Raw genomic sequence first — 14,113 nt, forward strand, 5'->3', positions numbered from 1 at the left:
AAAAGAAAAAATGTCTTATAGCAAACTTAAATACTCAAGAAAATCAATGCAAGTAGTTCAAAGAAAAATAAGACTGCCAAAATTTTAAATTCAACTAAATACCATAGCTTATAGAACTCTTTGTGTAAAAAATAAAATTGAGGAAAGTGTAATATTTTGTCCCTATCATCAATTGCAACTAGAGTATTCACCAGGATAGATCCGAAATGCCAATAGGCCTACAAGCACCAGTCTACTGTAAGCGAATGGGTTGACAATTATCAGCTGCGAAACAAAATTTGAATTGAGTGCTCAACCCAACAATTAATAATTATAAGAATACCCTATAAGTGAGACATATCATATCTTCCATGGATCAGAAGCACACAACACCAGTGAAGGTTGAACCAACTTTGCTTTGAGTTTGACTAATCAAAAGGTGGTGAAGTACTTCTTAAGAGTGTTCAGGTACATTTAGCAGCAATTTGTGTTCAGGACTCTAGAGAAGCTCTTGCCATGTTAAGAGCACCTTCATACGTTTTATTTGCTCCAATGAAACCACTCATATGCACAAAGATACAACCAGGGATGCCAGCAACCGAAGTCAGTTCTTCATCAGCCAACCCCCTCCAAGGAGATGGTAGTGGTTTTCGACTTTCAAATTTATCAGGTGAAACTGCTACCGCCTGCAAACGCCAATTTTCACTCCTGTCATCCTATAAGATAGATTAAGACAAGAAGATTAGGCCTAATGAGCAATAGCAAATAGAGAGACTGACATTCATACGCATTTCAAATTTATAATGGCTTTATCATGATAGGGTGAAAAAGGAAACCTTTGTTAGGGAGGGGTCGAGATGCGGTTCGCTAGTTCCCCATGAACTAGGTTGTAACTAATTTAAATAAAGTATTTGCAATCTTTTTAAAGAATGTTGAAGCAGATGGGATTTTCTTTTAACATGTTTTCTCCCATGTTATACTGGAGCATTATTAAACTAAGTCATAAATTTTAATTTATTATAATGTGCAAGAGTCATGTTTCTTTTAGAATAAGCACTACCATGCTCCCCTAAGGAGATTGTTGTCTTTAGACATATTAGAGCAACACTAGTGACTAGCCCCTAGGCATGGAGTCCTTTACAATTACTTTCTTTCAAGGAGTAGAGAGGCAGCTGTAGAATATGAAATTTAATAATGATAAATGGGCAAATAAATATATTGGACTTTATTTGAAGATGAAGATGATTGTTTAATTAATTATTATAATTATCACTAGCCGGACTAACATTTGGTTTGTTTGGTCAAATGAAATTGGCCAACCAATCCAATTTCTTAGTTAAAATCATGTGGATTTTAATTGCCTATTTTGTCTTTATTTTTATTTTATTATTACATAATATGAGTGTCCTTATGGGTCATTTTACATGTAATTAAATTAATTTACCAAACACATTTTTATAACCCATTAATACTATTAGCTGGTCAAAACAACTAACATAATCAACTATCAGCTAAACCAATCAGCTATCAATCATTTACCAATCATAATTTTGGTTGATCAATCATTTACCAAACACCCTCATAATCTTTTTTGGCTTTTGGCTAAGGATGGTGCATTGATGATATCTTGAGCTTAGGGTTTAAATTGAATTAAACCACAATGTTAAAATTTAAGTTATTGAATTTAAATGTGATAGAATTGTGAACTTGGACTTGATAGTGACATTTGGGATAAATCTTCATATTAATTCAAATATATATTATTTAATTTGAACATAATGTGCCAAAGAGTTTGAAAATACCTAGGGGGCGTCTACCTAGGGAGCGTCAGAATGTTAAGACTTCTGTGTTTGTTTAAAACTGAGGTATGTAATATAAAGTATAAACCTATTTGATTGAGAGTTATCTTTTATATTATAATGGTAATTTTACTTAAATACCATTAACATATTTTCATATATTTCAATAAACTTCAAAATTAAAATATATAAATAAGAAAATGGTAAAATATATATATAAGTAAATGATTTAAAATTAATTAACTAACACACATGCAATAAGCTAACATTCTCTCCAAAAATATTAAATCAAGATTCCTAAGGAAGTGAAGGGTATATCACATAACCTCTAAACATATTAAAAGATTATTTTCTTTCATGTATGTTATTTTCACCCTTCTTCTTTTTTTGTGTAAATTGCATTTTTTTACAATGAATTTGGCGATATACACATTACACACACTAATTTATGTAACTTCGTAAATTTATACAATTAATTAAAGATTAAACATTTTAATACATTGCTATAAGGGTCTAAAGAGTAAAAAGTGCAAGGAAATCTCACAAAACCTAAGGCAAACAAGGGATGAAGGGAATCACATTGCCTAAAAAGAAACCTAAAATCTAATGGGGAGGGTAAGTCACATTAATATAACTTGAACCAAATATGGGAATCTAACATTCCAAAGCACATACTACCTTGGTTATCTTACATACCCTAAACCAAACACCCCCTTAAAGTCTGCATATCTTCACCATTATAAATAGAGATCCTTATTTCTAGAATGGGATCCTCGTTTCAAGATTGGGATCTCTCAGAAAATCCATATCAAACCTCTGTCGGAATTCTACCAAAATATTATCTTGAGCACTTCCAGTATTCCCTTGTTGAGGAGTAGGCCATTTAAGATCTGGAAACCCTTCAATGAAGATTAAGCTACAAACATGCCTTTTTATTGAAAAACAAGCCACTTGAGCCCTTCAACAAATAGACATAATACTTTATGGTATATTCTAGTGGTGAATTAGAGAACTATTCATATTCAAAGATTACATCCATCCATATTTGATATTACTTGTAACCGATACTTTGAATTTTAATACTACGGTATAATTCAAGTTTTGTGTTCACAATTTTGGCATGCCTAGTGGGACCATTTTGCTTCTCATTTCTCTACTATTAATCTACGTCTACGTCTACCAATACTTTTACCATTGCTCTCAATGCTATCAAACAACCTCATGTTCAGGATGACCTAGGCTCAAGTTGTCAGTTCCAAGTTTGCACCTACAACTAACTCTAACGCTAGTCATTAAATGAAAGACCCACTTACCTCCTTGCTCTAATCAATAGTTCGAAGAATGGTCCAAAGACTCGAAAGAGTCCCTACTATCTTGAGGATGGCTACTCATGCTAGGGGTTTGGCCTCTTCCAAGGAAACTCCTAACGACGGTAGTTTGACTTCCCTAAAGGGAAATGTTAGCAATAAGAGTTCATCCCTTGTATCCCCACCATCTCCTTTATTCAAGGCTACACCAGAATGCTCACATGTTTACAATGTTATGCTCAAACTTATCAAAAGCGACGCGAGGCGATGCAATTTCGCGTCGCCTGAGTAAGGGCTACTAAATGATGTAGTGCACGCTTACTTGCGCTTTCCGGCCAAAAGTGACGAGGCGAGAAGTGCAAAAAAGCAAGCTTTTGTCTGAGAAGCGAGTCAACAGTCATATTTTAATTTAAAAAAAAAAAAAAAAAAAAACAAACAAACAAAAAAACCCTTACCTCTCCACTATCTGTCTCTCACGGTCTGTCTACGACTCTGCGCCTCTCACTCTCATCGCCGACCATCGCCTTCCTCGGTTCCTCCTTCTCTAAGCTGTCGACGCCAACCATCAGAGAGCGAGACGCTGACGGCCCATCATCGCCGACCATCCTCCTCGTCGACTGACGCTACCTCTGCCCTCTGCGTAAGGTAAATCGTCGGGTTCGTCCCGACTCTGCCTTCTCGTTTTTTTTTTTCCCTCTTCTTAAGTGTTTAAAGTCTATCTATAGTTATACTATACATATGTTGGAGTTTGTGGACATAGTGTTGGCATTTGGCAGTGAGCTTTTTTCTTTTTTTTTTCCTTTACATAAATTAAGTTGACTTGTAAAATTATCATAACTAAAATCTTAAATTCAATTACATATTTACATTTTATTCAATCTTAAATAATTAAACTTGTAAAATTATTATATGTTGGCAGTAGGCAATTGGCTAGCAGTAGTTTTTTTTCCTCTTCTTTAATTAAATTGATCACTTGAATGCTTAATTGTTGAATACTTTGTAATTGTTTAGGTGAAAATTAACATTTACCATAATGTCAAATCCAAAAAATCAAGATCCTAAATGGGACCATGGTACACCGGTTTTGGATAAGGGCACTACACATGTGCGTTGCAAATATTGTAAAAAAATAACGAAGGGTGGAATTTTATCGACATAAATTGCATCTTATTGGAGGGAATAGAAATGTTACGGGGTGCACAAAGTGTCCCCAAGTTGTTAGAGATGCAATGAGAGAATTTATGCTAAATAAGAAGCAAAAAAAGAAAGAAGTGAGTTCAACAGCAACAATGAGCGTTCCTTCTGACTTTGATGAAGGAGGTGATGAAGGTATGGATTTCCCGAAGGTGGCGGGATCGGAGGATGGGATGTAGTTTGGGATCTTCTAACAAATCAATTAAGTTCCCATGAATTTGTATTTTAATACAAAGGAACACAAATTTTGAAAATGTCAAAAAGCAGTGAGAGTGTAAAATTTGAGTGTAACATTTGAGGCATGCAAGGAGTTGAGGGAGAGAGCTATGGTGCAATTTTCACGGTGGACGTATGAGACCGGACTACCATTTAATTGTGTTCAATACAATAAAAGCTTACAAGGCTTTATTGAATGTGTTGCACAACATGGGCTGGGAATGAAGGCACCTTCCTATCACGAAGTTAGAGTGTCATATCTTAAAAAGGAGGTTGAGCACGTTAAGGAGTTGTTTAAACCACATCGGTCTTTGACGATGGACAAGTCGATAGATAGGAGAGGTCTGCATTTATTAATATCCTAGTTAATTGTTCACTTGGATCGCATTTCCTCGAGTCGGTAGATGTTAGCAAAGACACGGTGGATGCTAACAAAATGCTAGAGCTCTTTGAAACTTTTGTCAATCAAGTGAGGAAGGATAAAGTTGTGCAAGTCATATCTGACAATGCTTCAGAGAACGTGAGAGCTAGTATGTTTAAAATATTTGTTTTTTTATCGTTTGTATTAAGAATTTAAGATTTTTAAATTTTAAATTTTTTAACTATTAATTCTTTACATAATTTAGACAAGGATTTAATGGACTTGTACCCGACTTTGTATTGGAGACCATGCGTTGCCCATTGCATCAAATTGATGTTTAAAGACATCTTTGCGATTCGTCATTTTGCATTAGCGTACAAGCGAAATTGTCGGTGTACATTCATTCGAAGACAAAACTTTTGAATTGGTTGAGGAAATATACCGGGAAGCGTGATTTGGTTAAGTTTGTTAAGACTCAGTTTGCTACAGCATTCTTGACATTCAAGAGGCTTCACGAGCAGAAAAACAATTTAAAAAATTGTTCAATTCAGAAGAATTCTTCACTAGGTCTTACTTCAAGGAAGAAGCAAGAAAAGAGTGTTCTAGAATTGTTCAAATGTCAAACTTTTGGAATACAATTCTAGAGACACTTAAAATAGGCAGTCCATTGATTAGCACACTTCGGTTAGTTGATAAAGATGTTAAGCCATCAATGGGTTGTATTTATCCTACGATGGAGATCACCAAGGAAGCAATTGCAAAGGCTTTCAACAACAATCTAAGCAAGTACAAGAAGATGTATGAAATTCTAGACAAAAGGTGGAGTTCCCAATTTCGTCAACCATTGCATGCAACCGCGTACTACTTGAATCCAGATTACTTCTGGTATAGCAGTGAGACTCCGGTTTCTCCTACAGTTAAATCGCCATAAGTTATTGCGGACTTTTATTAGTGTTTGGAGAGGTTGGTTCGAGACCAAGATGTTTATGACAAAATTACCGAGGAAATGTCTACGTGAGAAGCTGGGCATGGTTTATTTGCCTTGCCAATGTCCAAGAAGCAACGTGGTCTAAACCTCCAGGTTCTTACATCTTAGACAATTTAACTTAGCAAACTTGACCAAATCACGCTTCCCAGTATACTTCCTCAACAAATTCAAAAGTTTTGTCTTCGAATGGATGTACACCGACAATTTCAAAGCACGTTTGTACACCAATGCAAAATAACGAATCACAAAGATGTCTTTAAACAACAAATTAATGCAATGGGCAGCGCATGACGTCCAATACAAAGTCGGGTACAAGTCCATTAAATCCTTGCCTAAATGATGTAAAGATTTAATAATTAAAAAATTTAAAATTTTAAAAATTTAAAAATCTTAAATTTTTAATACAAAGGATAAAAAAAAACAAAAAAAAAAAACAAATATTTTAAACATACCAGCTCTCACGTTCTCTGAAGCATAGATATGACTTGCACAACTTTATCCTTCCCACTTGATTGACAAAAGTTTCAAAGAGTTCTACCATTTTGTTAGCATCCACCATATCCTTGCTAACATCTACCGACTCAAGGAAATGCGGTCTAAGTGAACAATTTACTAGAATATTAATAAATGCACGACCTGTCGACCTCTCCTATCTGTCAATTGTCCATCATCAAAGAACAACCATATGTATTGCATATCTACTCGTGTGGTTTGAACAACTCCTTAACGTGCTCAACCTCCTTTTTTAGATATGGCACTCTAACTTCATGATAGAAAGGTGTCTTCATTCCCAGCCCATGTTGTGCAAGTGCAACACACTCAATAAACCCTTATAAGCTTTTATTGTATTGAACACAATTAAATGGTAGTCCGGCCTCATACATCCACCGTGAAAATTGCACCATAGCTCTATTCCGCAACTCCTTGCATGCCTCCAATGTGACACCCTCACCGTCTTTAGACCTTTTAAAACTTTGGTGCTCTTTTGTATTAAAATACAAATTCATGAGACCTTTAATTGATTTGTTAGAAGAACTCAAACTACATCCATCCATACCTTCATCACCTTCTTCATCAAAGTGAGAAGGAACACCCATTGTCGTTGTTCAACTCACTTCCTTTTTTTTTTTTTGCTTCTTATTTAGCAAAGATTCTCTCAATGCATCTCTGACAACTTGGGGACATTTTGTATACCCCGTAACATTTCTATTCCATCCAATAAGATGCAATTTATGCTGATAAATTCCACCCTTTGTTATTTATTCACAATATTTGCAACGCACATGCGTATTGCCCTTATCCAAAATCGATTAACCATGGTCCTATCCAGGATCTTGATTTTTTGAATTTGACATTATGGTAAAGAGAAAATTACCGATTTGGTCCCTCGACTATGAGGATTTCACCAATTTGGTCCTCGACTATCAAAATTACTCAATTTGGTCCCCGACTATGACATTTTTACCTGATTTGGTCCTAAATGTTATTTGCAGGTCAAACCTAAAAGGTAATTTTGGGATTTAAAAAAAGCTAAGTATCTTCCTTCTTCTTCCCTAAATATAAGTCGTTTGTTTTATATAGATAGGTTATTTGTTTTCGATAGCAGTCGCAACTTCAATATGCAACCAAAGTGCAGTGAATCATCTTCATCCAACTATAAGAATCGAATGATGTTCGAAAATGAAGATGCTTATAGCTGGATGAAAATGATGTTGGTACAAGGCAGCAAATTTTTGAACATCATTCGATTATTATAGGTAGATGAAGATGATTCACGGCACTTTGGTTGCATATTGAAGTTGCGACTGCTATCGAAAACAAATAACCTATCTATATAAAACAAACGACTTAGATTTAGGGAAGAAGAAGGAAGATACCTTTTTAAAATTCCAAAATTTCCCTTTAGGTTTGACCTGCAAATAACACGTAGGACCAAATCAGGTAAAAATGTCATAGTCGAGGACCAAATTGAATAATTTTAGTAGTCGAGGACCAAATTGGTGAAATCCTCATAGTCAAGGGACCAAATCGGTAATTTTCTCTTATGGTAAATGATAATTTTCACCTAAACAATTACAATGTATTCAACAATTAAGCATTCATGTGATCAATTTAATTAAAGAAGAAGAAAAAAAAAAACTTACGGCCAACTGCCTACCGCCAACCTATAATAATTTAACAAGTTTAATTATTTAAGATTGAATAAAATGTAAATATGTAATTAAATTTAAGATTTTAGTTATAGTAATTTTACAAGTCAACTTAATTTAAGAAGAGGAAAAAAAAAAAACTCAGTGCCAAATGCCAACACTATGTCCACAAATCCACAAACTCCAACATATATATATATATATATATATATATATATATATATATATATAGACAAACTTAAACACTTAAGAGGAAAAAAAAAAACGAAAAGGCAGCCCGACGATTTACCTTGCGCAAAGGGTAAAGGCATCATCAGCCGACAAGGTGGATGGTTGGCGATGATGGGCCATCGGCATCGACAACTCAGAGAAAGAGGCAGGCGATGGTCAACGATGAGAGTGAGAGGCGTAGAGTCGCAGACAGACCATGAGAGACTGAGAGTGGAGAGATAAGGGTTTCGCGAAGACTAAAGGGTTTTGTTTGTTTTTTTTTTAATTAAAATCTGACGTTAACTAGCTTCTCAAACAAAAACTCGCTTTTTTGCGCTTCTCGCCTCGTCACTTTTAGCCGAAAAGTGCAAGTAAGCGCGCGCTACTTCATGTAGCATCGCCTACTCAGGCAACACTAAACTGCGCCGCCTCGCGTCACTTTTGATAAGTTTGCTTAGGCATGCTTCAAAAGGAAAAGAGAAGGTTGGGAGTTCAAGGTCTAACTCTAAGGGAAAGGTCAAACGAAAAGGTTCCCAAGCATAGACTAGTGAATGAAGATGAAGAAGCATTGGAGGATGATTGAGTTATCCATTTTGACAATATGGATTTGTGTGATAAAGAAGATGACTTTAATATGGAGGATTGAATGAGTACTTATCGTTGGATATTGAATGAATCACTAATTACTACTTTATTTATTTATTTATTTATATTTAAAGAACATTTGATCTTGAATGAATCACTAATTACTATTTTTAGTTGAATATTGTGATCGTTTATGATTTGTGTTGAAGATCATGCATTAAATTTAGTCTTTTCATAATTATTTCATATTTTCTACCTTATCGTGCACATTGTCCATTCTTCTAGAGCACATTGCCGTGTCTTACAGGGCACATTGTTCTGCCTTCAACCCTTAAGATCGTAGGTGTTATATATATATATATATATATATATATATATATAAAGAACATTTGATTTTGAATGAATCACTAATTACTATTTTAGTTGAATATTGTGATCGTTTATGGTTGTGTTGAAGATCATGCAATAAATTTAGGGTGTATTTGGTTCGCACATAGGAATCGGAATCGGAATGGGTATCAAATACTTGGTAATAGTAATGGGTTTTGGTGAAAGTATTTAACATGTTTGGTAGTAGGGTGGAATGGAAATGGTTACTAATAGTAGTGCTTGAGAATGAATAAGGGAATGAAACCCTTATTGTATTTGGGAATGAATTTTTCAATTGATAAGGTATTCGAAACCCATAGTAGTGTTCTAAAAACTTATCAACCAAACAACAACAATCACTTTCATACCCATTCCTATGGGCAAAACCCACCAACCAAACACACCCTTAGTCGTTTCAATAATTATTTCATATTTTCATTTTGCCTTCAATCTTAAAGAGCATTTGATCTTGAATGAATCACTAATTACTAATTTTAGTTGAATATTATGATCTTTTATGATCTGGGTTGAAGATCATGTATTAAATTTAGTCTTTTCAATAGTTTTTGCATATTTATGTGCTTTACCGTGCACATTTTTGCCTTCCAGTGCACATTGTTGTAGATCGCATGTGGCGAATTTTTTTTTTAAGATGAATTGATTAATGGCTGAGATTTAACCGCACGTTTCACCTGCGGCCTCCACCGCACCTGAACCTAAGCCTATATATATATATATATATATATATATATATATATATATATATATATATATATATATATATATATAAAGCAATCGCTTTTCATGAAAAAAGTAACGGTTCGCTTTGCGCTTTCGCTTTAAAGCAAAGCCCGGCCTCGTCGCTTTAATGCGCTTTTTAACTTTAAAAAGTCTGTGATAGAGTGAGGAGCATAATGGAGGGACAAGGAAGTCATGCTCCAGGAAAGTAACCCAAAGGTTTACTTTGCAATCACCTGCTCCTGTCAAGCCTAAGTGGTATTGGAAGAAGCTGCCTCCCACCCACTACTAATTGAGAAGAGCATACCGGTCACTGAAATCATAATACTAGTGGATCAAATGAAGGCTTGGACTATATCATAGGAGCCATCAAAGGAAAATATGATGAAGAACAACCCTCCTACACCTATACCAAGCCCTACACTAAAAGAACTGAAGAGTTGAAGATGCCATTTAGCTACCAACCTCCTAAGTTCAGTAAATTGATAAAAAAAAGGGTAATCCTAGATAGCACTTCACTCATTTTGTGGAAACCTGCAGGACGCACGAACTTATGGTAATCTTTTTAGTTAAGCAGTTTGTCTACTCCTTGAAGAGCACTGCTTTTGATTGGCCCACCGCTTTGGTGCTTGGTTGCATTGATAGTTGGCATGATATGTAATTGGGAAAGGGAGTTTTAGCAAATAATGACAAAATTCGAGTCGTACAAGAATGGCCAATACTAACATGCACAACTAGCCTTCAAGGATTCTTAGGATTGGCAGGATTTTACTAGAGTTTTATTCGAGGCTATGGAATTAAAGTAGCACACTAGCACCTTTAACAAATTTGCTACAAAAAAATTCCTTCTCATGGTCTCTGAAAGCTTCAAAGCCTTTTGAAGAGCTCAAATCAACCCTATCATCTACACATGTTTCACAATTACCTGATTTTTCCCAACATTTCATTATGGAATGTGATGCCTCAGAGAGTGGAATAGGGGGTTTTTTACAAGAAATGCACCCAAGTGCGTTCCTCAGCAAAAAATTAGCAGATCACCACTTTAAACTGCCAGCTTATGAAAGAGAGTTAATTGTCCTGACTCAAGCAATGCAACATTGGAAGCACTACTTATGGGGACATCCGTTCATCATCTGAACAAATCACTACTACAGCTTAATGTATCTTCTACAACAGTGTCTGGCAACTTCCCCCCAACAGCACTGGATGAGCAAGTTATTGGGCTATGATTTTACTGTAGAATACAAGCCAAGTAAACTGGATGGGGCAGTTCACCGGTTATGACGAGGCTTTGATTGGCCGGGATTAACAATGGTGCGCCAATTTATAGCAAACGGTGGACGATCAAGTACTCATTCAACTAGCTACGGTACTTAAAACCAGAATAAATGGGGCATTGTAGAGATACAAGTTCAGTGGGATGGACTGACAAAGGAAGACACAAACACTAAAAGCATTCCAAGAAAAATGCCAAGCTTGATGTCCCAAAGGGGAGTAATGATGCATTCTTGGGGAAGGGGTACTGCCGTAGAGGTAGACCAACACAAGGAAAGCTAGATTTTGGAAAGAAAGAGCAATTGACATAATCCTATTTTTGACATAATAGAATAGTTTAGTTAGACTAGAACTCATAGATAGCTAGCTTAGTCCCAGTCAAGTTAGGAGTCTTTATATTAGCCTCTATAAAGAACATCTTCAATCAATAAGAAACAAGCATAAATTTTACAGAAAATAGGGAGTTTGGGATCTCAACAAACAAGGAAACAAGTTTCCAAAAGACTACCTACTCCAAACCCTAAATCTTTAGACTGCCTAATATATATATAGATACTATAACAAAGCTCATTTGGTGTAATCATTCTACTCAAATAATAAATGGCATTTTCTTTTCCCTTATCATTGATATGCTATGAATGGCTAGGTTTTGATTATTATTAAACTGCTGATGAACGCTTGAATTCTCTTTGGTTACTGTTAGAGCTAGGAAGCATTTTCTCTTTAATATTATTGCATAACCTTCCTTCTCTAGTTGTTTTGAGAATAATTCTTGTTATTATCTGAATTCTTGTTCCTATCTCAAACTTTGCAGCCCAATATCAGTTGGTTTTTAGCATAAGGATAACCTATCATGCCACCATGAAAAAGTTTTTTTTTTTTTTTTTTAAAAAAAAGAGGCAAAGTTGAACTAATATGTACCTGGTAAATCACACATTTGATTGAAGGATTAATCTTCATTTCCACCTCAAGCTCAAATATATGAAGTTTCCACTGCCATAATATAAATAAAGTACAGTCAAGAGTTTTTAGGGATGAATTATTTCATTAAAAATAAATTTTAAATATAGATGATTAGATTAGATGTATAATGAATGAAAATATATATATATATATATATATATATCAGAGGGAGAGCTTTCATGATTTCCTACTCACAGGGCAAGGCCTAGTCAGCACCATGATTTCCCCTGAAGAATCAATATATTCCCTTGCTACAAGGCAGTCCTTGACAACTGATCTTGCTGGCAACCACGATTTCGCATAGAAATGAATACACTAGAAGAGAAATTTTGAAGCTTTAATTCATAATCACATCTTACTTAAGGCCACGTATAAAAAATAACATAAATCTTACTTAAGGTCATCTGCTTTGAACTCCGAAAGTATCATAGCAATAAAACTTCTACAAGCCAGTAAACTAAGAAATAGGTTTGTGAGAATAATACCTCCAGAAATTCTCTCCCAGCTAAAGTCATTGCACTTTGAAAGGCTTTATCCTCTTTCTTAGGTGACTGATCAGGATCAATCCAGTCCAGATTCAGTTTTCCCACTCTTGATGACAGGCTAGTATTATTTACATATCTTGGAGGCTGATCTATATCATATTGGTTGATTCCATTATCTACAGCATCAACTGCCTATTAAAACACCCATTGTAATAAATGAACATAGGCACACAAATATGTAATGAACAATTACACAAGTCAGGCCCAAGAATTATGGATTCAGGTGCAACTCAGCAAAAAAATAAATGTAAAATTGTGCACCAAAGGTTTTGCTATAAATACAAGAACCCCATTCAGAGTCAAAGAAGGCAGTTAGATAGTATACAGCTGAGGTATACCTCTATAAAGTTCTTATAGACAGCCAAAAATAATCTATGAACATCTGGATGTTCTTCATGAAGCTGAACTTCCTTTGCTACTATCTCTGTTCCATAGTGCTAGAAACATTAAAAGAACAAATTTAAAAAGTTATGATTCAACTTAACAATCACTTATTTAGCTGCAAACATATATTGAGTCTTTTTAACACAAGCAAAATTATTTGAGAAAAGTTGAAAATTATCTGAAAATAGTAAGTCACCTTATATACAAGGCCTGCGCTGCTCAGTTTAGTTGTAAAGCCATGGCCGAAAACTTCATTAAAACCTTTCTGATGATGATCGTACCGGTCTCTGCTTGAATCATACACTCCCCCAACATCAACTAACGCATCAAGCTCATTCAGAATCTTCAAACGTTTCACATTATTTTTCTCAAATCTTCCATAGTAATCAATCCCAACGCTTGAACGTAAACATACAAGGCAAAATCATACTATACCTGAGGGTCGCGAGTTCGAATAATTTGGGCGTTCGAGAACTTGCTCGTGAGGCGAATCATAAAGCAGGCGAGAGCTTCGTCGCAGTGGAAGCTACCATTGTGAGTTCCTATTCTCTTCGGCGGTAAGGCGGCGGCGGCAGCAACAGAAGAGGAATAACCCCTGGAATTGCCGATATAAATGGATTTTACGGTGAAATTGTGGTGGCGCCAGAGCCTCTGGGTCCACGCTCCGAAAGCTGCAAGCATTTCTCTGACGTTGCTAAATCCTAGCTCGCAATAGAGCCAACGAACTTCTCGTAGTAGTTGATGTTCGTTTCCCGGGCATCGCTAACTTCAATTGTATTCGTTAAGCTGTGAAATGTGCGATAAACGACCCAGTTGTGACCCGATTAGCAATGGGCTTTGGATAACCTATAAGCAAATTATTGTGCGGACCTTGGTCCACATAGCTGTGTGGATCGCGGTCCAAAACGACGTCGTTGAATTTTATGAGTTATAATAAGGTATATTATGAGTTAGAATAATATATTTTATGTGTTAGAATAATAAAATTTTTGGATAAAATAATGTATTTTATGAGTTAGAATTATGTACATTATGTTGTAGAATAATGTA

General features: G+C 35.4%; 1 protein-coding gene and 1 long non-coding RNA gene across 2 annotated transcripts; one reads left to right on the forward strand and one right to left on the reverse strand.

The window, feature by feature from the left end:
- Window positions 1-56: 56 nt before the first annotated feature.
- LOC109183421 (UPF0160 protein-like) lies at window positions 57-13,852 on the reverse strand. Its single transcript, XM_019333508.1, has 7 exons — window positions 13,499-13,852; window positions 13,260-13,406; window positions 13,018-13,116; window positions 12,620-12,811; window positions 12,330-12,449; window positions 12,093-12,164; window positions 57-695 (listed from the first exon to the last, which is right to left on the reverse strand). Exons 1-7 carry the CDS (start codon window positions 13,742-13,744, stop codon window positions 471-473), a joined length of 1,101 nt encoding a protein of 366 aa, XP_019189053.1. The 5' UTR covers window positions 13,745-13,852; the 3' UTR covers window positions 57-470.
- Window positions 3,668-4,283, forward strand: LOC109183423. The gene is made up of 2 exons (XR_002054541.1): window positions 3,668-3,730; window positions 4,097-4,283. It is a non-coding gene; the product is annotated as an uncharacterized LOC109183423 (long non-coding RNA).
- Window positions 13,853-14,113: the final 261 nt, after the last annotated feature.

The sequence above is a fragment of the Ipomoea nil genome, unplaced genomic scaffold, assembly GCF_001879475.1.
Source record: "Ipomoea nil cultivar Tokyo-kokei standard unplaced genomic scaffold, Asagao_1.1 scaffold1125, whole genome shotgun sequence".
Lineage (NCBI taxonomy): Eukaryota > Viridiplantae > Streptophyta > Magnoliopsida > Solanales > Convolvulaceae > Ipomoea > Ipomoea nil.

Bases quoted from the DNA above. Each gene is read 5' to 3' on its own strand.
- LOC109183421 (XM_019333508.1), bottom strand. From the start codon at position 13,744: ATGCTTGCAGCTTTCGGAGCGTGGACCCAGAGGCTCTGGCGCCACCAC. The intron at 13,407-13,498 runs GTATAGTATGAT...AAACGTTTGAAG, and splicing joins TTCGAACTCGCGACCCTCAG to ATTCTGAATGAGCTTGATGC. The intron at 13,117-13,259 runs GTGACTTACTAT...TAATGTTTCTAG, and splicing joins GCGCAGGCCTTGTATATAAG to CACTATGGAACAGAGATAGT.